The 12,239-nt window shown below is 27.6% G+C and overlaps 1 protein-coding gene across 1 annotated transcript; it reads right to left on the minus strand.

Annotated features, from left to right (window-relative positions):
* Positions 1-1,202: 1,202 nt before the first annotated feature.
* Positions 1,203-7,262, minus strand: LOC132944358 (venom protease-like). The gene is made up of 7 exons (XM_061013659.1): positions 7,044-7,262; positions 6,895-6,935; positions 6,730-6,836; positions 3,244-3,561; positions 2,193-2,437; positions 1,612-1,772; positions 1,203-1,536 (listed from the first exon to the last, which is right to left on the minus strand). The coding sequence occupies exons 1-7, from the start codon at positions 7,123-7,125 to the stop codon at positions 1,369-1,371; spliced, it is 1,122 nt and encodes a 373-aa protein (XP_060869642.1). The 5' UTR covers positions 7,126-7,262; the 3' UTR covers positions 1,203-1,368.
* Between the last annotated feature and the right edge of the window lie 4,977 nt (positions 7,263-12,239).

Genomic DNA, 12,239 nt, shown 5'->3' on the forward strand with positions numbered 1-12,239 from the left:
AATTAAAATATGAATTATAAGTTATATAGGTACCTATTATGTAGGTATATTGTGTATAATATGTGCAACGCATTATAGGTCATAAAAATATTGTTGAATATTTTACTGCAGGCTGCATGTTATTTCAGAAATGGTATTAGTCAGTGAACATTTTCCAACTGGGTATAAAATATCATAAGCTGACTGAAATGTGTGAACGTTGCAGTGTTTTGAAGAATATGTTTGATAACAGATTTTGATTCGGTCACGGGGTATGTATTTTCTTATTTTTTAGTAGGTTTCTTTTTATTATTGTTAATTGATCAGGGGATATATTTCCCGCAACTTTTCAATTATTTTTATTGTAACAACTGGTACAACACTATTCCGGCTATCAACAAAGTTGTGATAAAAATTAGGAAATTGGTCAGGTATGATATTTTTTTAAGTAATTTTTTTAAATAGGTAATTCCCTCATTGATATTTAAATATTTTGACCGATAATCAAGTACGATGACGTCTTGTAGGTAACTATATAGAGACTGGGTGAATAGGAAGTGTATGATATGGCAAACATAAGGAAAGATGTAAACTTGATGTATGAAAGGGAAATACGAAAAATAAATGGAAGGTTAGGTTAGCGGAGTGTGTGTAGCTAGATATGAGAATATTAAGTTGGTTGTGTAAGGGATAAATGAGAATAGAACAAAAAATTAATTGATTGAGTATAGATAGTGTATTGTGGTGTATGACGTACAACGACATACCGTAGTGAAAAGAAGAGAAAATAGGTTGAGGTGGTTCGGTCACTATATGATAAGGGTAGTGAGAGTGAATATAGAAGTAAATTTAGAGGTGAATAGAGATTTCCACAATTTTGTATTTGTATTTAAACGATACATGAAAATAAAATAAAATAAATTAGACGAACGACGAAATGGATGCATTCATATTTTCAAAGAACGCGAACGTGTTAATTTTTTTAATGAGCGATCGGAACATTCCTGGTTACAACATGGAGTATTTGAAACACATTTGTAGCTTGGAAATCTTCTGAGCCCTAGTGATAATTATCCCTATACCACCTATACCTATTCAAATAAAAGGTGCAAAGTTATAGTATTATCATCTTTTTAACTAGTGCAGACGTGCAGTACTAGTAACTGGAGTACTGCTGCAGATGCGAAAATAGTATTCTTTAAGATTTCTTAAACTGTGGTAAATAGTAATAAGTTATTTGCATTAGATAAAATATAATAAAATCATTATTTAAACTATTGTTTAGTTGTGTTTGTATACATTTCATGGTTAGTTAAAGATCGAAAATTAAAATTATTTAAATAAATGTATGTACTTTTCCTATTTATCTTAATGTAAACAGGTCAGTCGTTAAATGACATCCTGCGTGTTCACAGCTATCCATTTGAGGTATGAAGTGACTTTTGTGTAAACGCCGGGGTATCCGACTTCCCCACAACTAATGCCCCAAGACACAACTCCAACATTAGTCCATTTCCCGTCTTGTCTTTGAACTAACAGCGGACCACCAGAATCGCCCTAAAAAAAATTTTAATTGTATTTAAGTAATTACATTATTATAAGTATAAAATTAAAAACAATATTATGACGTACCAAACAGGAATCTTTGCCCCCTTCGAACGATGCAGCACAAAGATTTGTTTTGAAAATTGGTTGTGAAAAAGCTGCAACGCACTGGTCATGTTCCCATATTGGTATTGCCACTTCTTGGAGAACATTACTGACTTCACCACCGAAAACTAATTGGCCCCAACCTAATTAATAGTTAAGTTATTAAGATAATTAATTAATACAGCTATAATTTGTACGTCTTTTGACAAATCATTGCGTGACCTTTGTTTTCCTATGTGGTTGTTAGGTAATGCAATAGTTTGTTTATGAATTAAAAAAAAAAAAAAAAAAAACATACAATAACTGCTATAGGTAGCCTATAAAATCTAAAGAACCAAAACAGAATATTTAAAAAGTTCATACCAAACAACGTGGGAGAAAGGACAAATTTAGAGTGAAGTACTAGGAAAGGGGTTGCCCCTTGCTCCCCCTGCATCCGTCCTTTATAAGAGCAATGTATAAAAATAATTTAAAATCTAAAATCTCTTATATTATATCCAACCTAACTTACTAATAGTTAGCAAATAATATTTTTTAAAAATGGAGATTTATTTAGTTCTTACCAGCAACAACAGCATTTTTTTTGTACACTTCCATGTTTGTTTTAGGCAAACAAATAGGCCGAATAAACGAATTGTAAATTGTAGGTCTTTTTAACCGTAATAGGGCGATGTCATTGGCATGCGTAGCTTGACTATAGTCTGGATGTAATCTAATATCTGATAGTCTGTAGTCAATGTATTTTGTCTCGTTGTCAGTGGTGAAATCATATTCACCAAGTCTAACAACAGAATCATCTTTTGTATGTCTGAAAAATATATGTACATAGTTAAATAAGATGGTATATTAGACTAAGTGCTGCATATTGAAAATATCTAACATTTTATCTAGACTTCACAATCTAATCACTATTACTAATCATAATATTTTAAGCCACTCGGCTAATCATTGAATGTGGACCAAAAATTTAGGGAACTTTTGAATTTAAAAAAAATGAAATTATCTCAACCAAGGCCTGCCAAGGTTTTTGCACTAAGTTAATTAACGTTTTGAAAATAATAAATTTAATATATTATTCCTATTGAGAATTAATTGCTTTGAATTTATCAAAAATATTTAACTAATAATTTCACTTACTATTTATTTACATACATAAAAATGTTGGCTATCAATGCCAAAACGTATCTCAAATTTGGCACGCCGTAAAAAAAAAAAGTTGTATACCCCTGATTCTGAAACGTCAAGAAAGAAGAACTGTACCTAAAATATATTTATAATAGCCAATAAGGCACACGTGGCTTATCTATATTATTGGTTCTTTAATGTATAAAAAAGCTCCCTTTATTTGCAAAATGGCATCATCATAAATCATCAGAAAGCAGAAAATAAAGCAATAGGTGTCAGTGTGATCAATTGAATTATCGATTTCTCTAAACAGCCAATTTGTCTAAAGGATTTTATTATTTGAATATGATATAATATGTAAAAAAAAAAAATAATATATAAAAACTAATAGCTTTAGCAGTGATGTCTTAATTAATAATATGATCAAGAATGAAAAAAAAATAGTTGTAAAATTATGTCCTCTTAATATTTTTATCAACTTAGAAATACTTTTTAAAACAATGAGCAGCAGTCAACACAAATCGTCGATTAAGTAATACTCCACCACAGAAATTTATATAGTTAGTCGTTTCTAAAAGCACAGCCATCCATGGCCAATCACTCGCTTTAGAATTTTGCACTTTCATTATTTTTGATATAGACTTTGTGTTTTGTCCACATTCTGGTTCTTCTTGTAACGGTTTAATGGGTTCTGGTGCTGCTCTATCTATAGCTTTATCCAATTCTGATTCATCGTCGTCATTAGTCATTCTTCTATATCTTTTTGACCGAATAACTTTGTCAACAGGGCAGCAAAAGCTCATTGACCTGAGTAAAAAAAATAAATTATAATACATGATTTTAGAATGAATAATCTTATTCTAAACTAGAAAGTAAGAACAAAAGTTATATTTTGAAAATTGTCTATTGTACAAATTATACATTGTTTACAATAGGATTTTTAGAATACCAACAAACTTTGAACAGGATGCTTGTGATGACTTTTTTGGAAATTAGCACTGTTTTAATACCATTATCTCCATATTTTAATATTTGTTTAAAGAATAAACCTGTACAAAACCCTTACTATACAAATACTTTTACAATTTTATATTAAATTATTGAAACCAAAGTTCATAGTTATAAACAAAATGTTTTTATAACAAGCATCGATCGATGACAAACAATTGTCAGCAACAAGCAGATACCTACTTAAGAAATTGGTGTATTGTATTCGCTTTACAATGTTATTATGAGCCCGTACAAATTTCATCCTATCCATCAACAAACACTAACAGCCAACATTATCTTTAAGAACATAAGAAAGAATTCAATCATTTCTGGAGGTTTTATTTTATTTTTAGATTTAAACCAAAATAGTCAGCTGTTCATTTTTTATACAAAAAAGACTGCCCTCCTTTTTTCCATATTGTCTGAAACCATACATGGGGTCAACTATTTTCACAAGGCTTGCTCCCAAATATGGTCACCGTAGTTTACATTATTCTTAAAATATTTGTACTTACATACCCATCCCAAGTGAGTATCTACATATAATATTTTTTACTATCATTTGAGGTAATAATGATAAATAAACCTACCTTCTAAGTTTTATTATATAGTAGACAGAAGGCGCCTATTAAACTATAAATCAATTATCCGGACCATCCTTGACATTAATTTGTCCGGTTAATCTGTGTTCACTGTATTTCAGAATTAAACACTAAAGTAAATAATCTACCTACATATTATATAATAACTAGTGTAACATCAAATTATTTAAACTACCTATTTATAAGAATATTTGACCTAGGTCCTATGCAAAGTTATTTAAGATTAACTGCTGTACATGTATTGTAAGAAATTTTAAAATTAAAATTATGTTATATTACATGTATTATCTAAATATGCTTGTTATTTAAAATCCAATGGCCGTAGTTGCCAAGGATTATCTAAAGAAAAAAAAACACTTACACATAGTTACTCGCAAGTGGCTTTACAGTTATTTGATGAAAATATATTTACAGTTTTAATATAGTTTTATGTTTTCCATAAATATTTATTATTATAGATTTTCTATATTTTATTTTATTTAAAATCATAATATCTTTAATTGAGATGCCAATTTTACTATACAGATTTTGACAGTATAGGTACTTATATAGTTATTTTATTAATTACAATAACCTTAGGTTTGATAACAATTTACTAAAATATTATACAAATAATTTTAAAGGTTAAAAATATAGTTTATGATCTATAACTATATAAGAGTCTTGTGCCATACCTACTATGAACATGAATATGAAGCATAGCAAAATTGGTACTTAATTAAATTGTACTACAGTAACAACTGTTATAGTTGCATTATAGTGCCTTGAAAACAAGGACACAAGACAAAGTAATTTATTCGCTTCACTCTACACAGGTACGTCATGTATTTAGACAACTCAAAAAAAAAAACGAATTGAATTTTATTCAACATTTGATACACTCAGCTTACTATGAAAGCTGTAAAAAGTATTTTTACATAAATTCATATTAATATAAATTAAAAGGTGAGCAAGTGGGTGTCGCTCTGCTGTACACTAGGTTACAAGTGGGTCACTGTAATGGATGGTCTTAAAATATGAATATTCGATTGTATAGTATATTCAATGATAATATACTATTATATATATATAATATATTATTATATATTATTATTGTGAATAAAGTAATTTATTTACTTATTTACGTGGAACCTTTTTTCAAATTTTCAATCCTTAGCTAGTTGAATATTTTATAAATTTTTAACTACAAAATAATTGTTACATTTTAAATTTGATACATTTTGTCAATATTCGAACATTAAAATTAATCTAATTTAATGCTTATAAAAAAAATTATGCATATATGTAATATATAAATAATATAATAAGCATATTTGCATATTTTTATTTGTAATTAAATAAAAATAAAATTTTAATTTGGCTTTCTCAGGTAGACTTTATTTTTTTGATAAAAGTAGGCTTACTTATAAGGAATCTTGACTTAAATTGTTAAATTTTAGATTTAAAAAGAAAAATTATCATGAATTTCTAACTCAAAATAATTTGCACATTTTCGTGATTTTTACGTATTTTGTCAAAATTTGAACTTTAAATGCTTATAGAAAAAAATTGTGACTGTAATTTTAATATTTTTCAACTGCCCTTGTAACAATATATAATTAAGAGCTTTGTATTTTCAAGCGATTTGACCCAATGAATAAATAGAATTGACATTCAAACTAAAAAAATTGAAAACTGAAAATGTCCGTAAACCTCTCAAGACAAGTCAAAATATTTTGAAAATTGTATCGCCTAAATAAAATGCTTATATAAACATTCAGTGAAAATTCATGTATCTACGGTTATTTGTTTTAGAATTACATCAAAAACCAAAATCGATTAAGTTGAAAACCGATTTAGCATAAAAATTACCGTTTTTCCTAATTGTTGTTTTATTATTCCCTGCGCTTTTGAAAACTATTGAATATGTATATTTGTTGAATATATGAATTTTAAATTTTTACCTCCCGAATACACCAGCTATAGTTTACCATCAAACAAGATACTGTTGAAGAAAATCGAAGCCCCAAACGGCGATGACAGATACAAACATTTTAAATTCTAAAATTTAAAAAAAACACACACGTCATCGCTCTGGTCAGAATCTAAAATTAAATAAAAATGAAATAATAAAAAAAATGCGAATTTTTAAACAAAAATCCAAGTGTGTGTTTTGTTATAAGTTATAAAATAATAGATAAGTACCTACATTAAAATATACTAATTTTTTAAATACCTATTAAATTTAAAATTTAAATGTCTATAGTGTTATACTCATAATTTTTAATAATTTATTTTACATTAGTTTTAAACTCGTTTTTTAATGAATCATATTCCTTATATAAGTAATACTGCACCTATTTATGATATTAAATAAATTTGAAGTTTATTTTAGTGTACTTACAATTCATTTCCCAAACCACATTTTTGTTGGTATTCTGGTCTCAAATTTATGTCACAAAATTCGGACCCAGGAACACATTCTGTGTCCGGTCGGCAAACCTGACCAACCTAAACCAATCAAAGTTTATGATAATATATTAAGAATATAATTTATAGCTGTAATTACCCGAGTTGTGTCCTTTTCGAGTTTAACTCGTACTAGTTGACCTGATAAAAATAATAATAATTGATATAAATATTATAGCGATTACAGTGCACAGTTATTTTGAATTAGGTTCTTCAATATGTACAGTATAGTTGTGTGAAAATATTTACCTGCGGTTGCGTGAAAACCAGCGACGAGCAATGTGCACAACAGCGGTAACAAGTAAACGTCAAAATGTTTCAATAATAACATTTTAAAATATTATGGCTTGATCGTTGTATTCTTCTCAGGAACAATAATGTGTTTCGTCGAGCAGAGCGCTCATAATAATAATATATATTATGTTCCTACCTACTGTACTCTTCGATAACGTACCTACGAGTGTGATGTCATCGGGACAATAATAATTTATTATAATATTATTTCATGTTAATCGTTTATGGGAGTAAAAATACACGCGTCATTATATTCGACATCGGCTAAAAACCGGTTTGATTGATAGGATGTTCTCACTTCTCTGGTTTCGCCAAAACAGTAACGGCTAATACAGGAATACAGAATAGGTAGTTTAATATTCTCAGATGAGCTCTAAAACGGACAGTAATAGCAATAATATTATTTAAAATATTATTGTGTATAAAATATGTATCATCTAATGTACTGTACCTATTCTGTCTCCTATTTGTACCTAGTTTTCTGACGGACATCGAGGACTAAGAAGATTTTCGTCGGGATACTTTGGTTAGTAATTTTATTTATTTATTTAAAAATGAAACTGAGTATATCTGTAAACAGCTCAAAATATTTTGAAAATTTGTTCATGTATAGAAAATGCTAATATAAACATTTAGTGAAAATTTCATGTATTTACGATCTTTTGTTTTAGATTTACACCAACAGCCAAAATCGATTTTGTTAAAAACCGATTTTGCGTAATAATTCCCGTTTTTCCTTAATTTCTATTTTTTTTCCAAGTGCTTTTGAAAACTATTGAGAATTTTAAATTTTTACCTCCCAAATAGATTTCATAAAATTCACTTTCCCATCGAAAAAGATACTGAAGTTGAAAATCGAAGCAATAATATGTCGACTACTAATCGTGTACACAGACACAAAAATAAAAAAATTAATATAAAATTAAAAAAAAAACCCATTGTAAAATCAATACATCCATCGCTCCGCTCAGAATCTAAAAAAAATATTATATAATTTTTGTTTTTTCGGTTCTCATTATCTACTCCCGAATGGTTTCGTGGCAGTGACCAAACATACAGCTGATAGTGAAATGTTTTCTGAAGTTTGGCATACATTTATAGTTTTGCATAGTTTAAATGCCTTAAATTAACAGCACCTAATAATAAACATTATTTTAATATTCAATAGGTTAGAACAAAAGTTGTAAGTTGAAATAATGTTGTAGAGCAAGTTCCTCTATCTTTTCTTATCCACTATATAGAATCAAATAAATTGCAAAATAATAAGAACCCGAAGCAGTTCAGTTCTTCCTATCTATCGATTTGAGAAAATATTTTATATTTCACTAAGCCTTCACAGCATTGAATTTAAAAACGGATACCGTTTTTCATAAAGTTGGTATTTCATCAACTCAACAGAGCTACGAGTACCTAGACATTATTATGTCGAACTCAATCATCTGTGAGTTGTAGTATTTTCAGAATAATTACCTACTATTGTACTACGCTATGCAAATTGATAGCTCAACTCTAGCGAGTTTGGAATATATTTTGTAATTTAATATAATAGCTCAAACTTTTTAGTGTGAGTACAATATTATACTAAAAAAGTTTTTTTATTAATTACGATATGTGAAATAGACTCATCCACAACAACAAAATCCCCAGGGTCAGAACTAAGTATAAGTCTAATTCATTATGAACATCCGACATATAGATATAACAAAAATGGGTAAAAAGTATACAAATAATTCAAACATCGATAGATCCGGAGCTGATAGACATTAGCGTAATCCCAGACAAATTATTTGAGAAACTAATAGAAAAAGTTTTCAACTTTCCAACATTAAAAAATATAGACAATAACCAATATATAAAGGTTCGTGGAACAATTGGAAATAAAACAACTAATCTTTTAAAACAAATATTGGTACCACTATGCATTAATAATTGAAACAGAGATGATATGGGTTTATGATCTTAGTGTACCTATACAATCATTCATGACTGTGAAGCATTGTAAAATTGGTAATTAAATTAAAATCCCTACAACAAAAATAACTTTTTTACAGGTGAATTTATAATGCCTTGAAAACAAGGATGCTAGATAGGATTTTTGATAAGTTTTAATTCTTTAATCTAAATATATCGATACAAATTGCTTGAAATGTATTCTTATGTACTAACTTAGCCAGGATCACTTATAAATATTCTTTGTTAGTATTAAAGCTTTATGTAATTATATGACGATAAAAATAATCTATATACTAGATCAGATAAATTCCATGGCACTTGAAGATATTTCAATATTAAACTGTTCAAGTGTTAATGATCCAATTCGTACTACCAACAATTCAAATTGTATTTTAAATAATGATGTTGGGTTAGAACCTGGGTGTATAATTTTGAAACCATCAAATTTAATGATATTAGCCAATTTTTCAAAGAAGTTAATTTCTTTATATAATATATGGAAATGGTTTTGTATCCCATAAATATCCATAAAAATGTTTTCGCTTGGTAAAAAAACTAAAAAATGTAATACAAGGTTTATCATAAATTGTTATTTGTAGAAATTAAAAAAAAAGTAAAGCGTAAATTTACAATATTTTTTTATGAGCGTCTGAAGTTAGACATTGGATATTCACCCGAAAATAAACAAAATCTCAGGAATTTTCTTATTTTGATGTAATTCAAAATCTATTAACCGTAACCGTAAGTATACCTACTGGGAATGTTCACCAAATGTTTTTATTTTATTGTTTTTTTTACATGAAAATTGAAAATTTTTAAAATATTCTAACTAATTTTCGTCTATTGCCTGAAAGAAATTTTCATCTTTTTTTAGTTTTTTTTAGAAAAGTTCAGTTAATGTAAACTCCGCCAATGAAAAAAATCAAGTAACAGTATACAATTATACAATAGTATAGTATACAATTACTATACATAGTATACACTATACAATTTATATAATATACAGATTATTAATAAACAAAAATCAAAGTTTTATAATAATAACTATATGCCAAAAAAATATAAAAAACTTAAAAATAATAATAATAATTGTTCGAACAAATCATACAATTGCAATGGCCAGTATTATGTTAAAAAATAATGATAGACAATTGTAATAACTATATGTAAGTATATTATATTATGACATTATATGTTATAACGTATAATATAAGATATAACTAAAATTATGAGATACAATTTGTAGATATTCAAATTTCAGACCATTAAGTCTAATATAAATCCATTATTATAACTATTTAGTACTAATTATAGCTTTCTCTAACACAATAATTTTTTTTTCGTTTTGAATTTTTGAATTTACTTAGTAGTGAAATATCATTTAGTTTTACATAAGGAAGGCCTTAACACTGGGCGGAGTTTCCATAACCCATTCTAGGTAAGAAAATAAAACTGGCGGAGTTTACAATCGTCTGTATCATATGATAAACGTACCTATTAGGTCTCCTATATTTGTAACCAGTTTTCTGATGGACATCGAGGAGTGTTTCGTCGGGACTTATTATAAACTATAAGGTATAATCTGGTCGAAATAAATCGCTGAAAATGTATTCCTTAACTACTTTTATAGAACGATAGTGCACACCACTGTTACGTATTATGGATTTTTCAGTTATGCCACTCGTTATTCCGGTTCACCTCCATAATAGCGAAAATAAAAAAATCGAACACAAAATATCTAAAATCATTTAATTGAAAGGATAAACAGTGAACTAAAAATTATGGAAAGTATCTATACAAATTAAAGTAAAAATATATGACTGTTATTTTTGTCGTACATTGAATTTGAATGTAATTATATATTATTCAACACCCAGTCAAGTGCCACTAGTGGATGGCTTCTTATCAAGTACTCATGTATTATAGCCTTTATCAAATATGCTTATTGTGCATCAACTGTACAGATTGTATATATTATTGTGTAAAATAAAAAAAAAAATTTTATACTAACATTTATTTTTATAATAAAATATTAATAAACTAATATTATGTCAAAATATAGGCAATTCCTTTGAACAATTTAAATTTTCATTTTCGTATTTACTAATTTTTGTAGTTATTAACCTTTTAAGTTATTAACCGGTTTTATACTAAATGTTATGTATAGTCTAAGATACTCGCAGTTATAAAACGCTTGGTCAAAACTGATCGGGCAATACCGATCACTCAAAATTATATAAGTGACTGATTTTTATTATTTTTTTTATTTCTGAAATAAAATGTCTTGTTAATTTGAAAATATTTTATTTATTTATTAATATATAATAATTTGAGAGCAAAATGCATTTTTACAAAAAAATTAACATTAATTAAAAAACTAAATTTTGTTCTTAAATTATTATATGTTAATAAATAAATAAAATATTGGTAATTTTTAGATACTAATATATCAATACAATTTAGGGCTAATTCATTAAATGGTATATTTTTCCAAACAATTAATTATTTATATTAAAATTAATAACCAATTTATATTAACCATTATGTAGGTAAGTATTTAATTATTAGGTAATCAATATAAACTATGAATCCTTATATTTTTAAAAATTCATCATAAAGATGTCATTAAATTAGTGAGAGGGGTGTGTGGGGGGCGAAGCCCTCCATGGCTTATATTGTCACTAAACGTATTTTTTACCTAGTGAGCTACTTATTTGCTGGCGTGCCTGTCTGTCATGATTGATTTTGGATTTAAATTAGGCTTAATTTCTTTTAAATTTTTTAACAGACGAATATACTTTTCTTCGGTAGTAAATCATAAACAGTAGGAATAATGATATTTTCGTTACCAATACATATATTATTGTATAAATTTGTGAAATTATTAAAGGCAATGTTTTAAACGTACCATCAGCAACCACATCACCATAATGGCCACCATTTATCTAAATTATCATGTGTAGAAAATATAATTATTCGATAATTTGAAGGGCCGCTATCGTGCAACAGAAATTGTGCTCCATTTTTTTGTTTTTCTAAATTGTTCGGGAATATTAAGGTCAAAGAGTGATTTTGAATCCGTAGGGACGCAATCGTTCCTTTTGCGAATCCGGCGAATTGTATTTTTAATCGAACTTATTGATGGCGTTGCTCCCACAGTCTCACCACTTCAGTTGATATTTGTATAACGCGTATTAT

This window comes from Metopolophium dirhodum, chromosome 5 (assembly GCF_019925205.1).
Source record: "Metopolophium dirhodum isolate CAU chromosome 5, ASM1992520v1, whole genome shotgun sequence".
Classification (NCBI taxonomy): Eukaryota; Metazoa; Arthropoda; class Insecta; order Hemiptera; family Aphididae; genus Metopolophium; species Metopolophium dirhodum.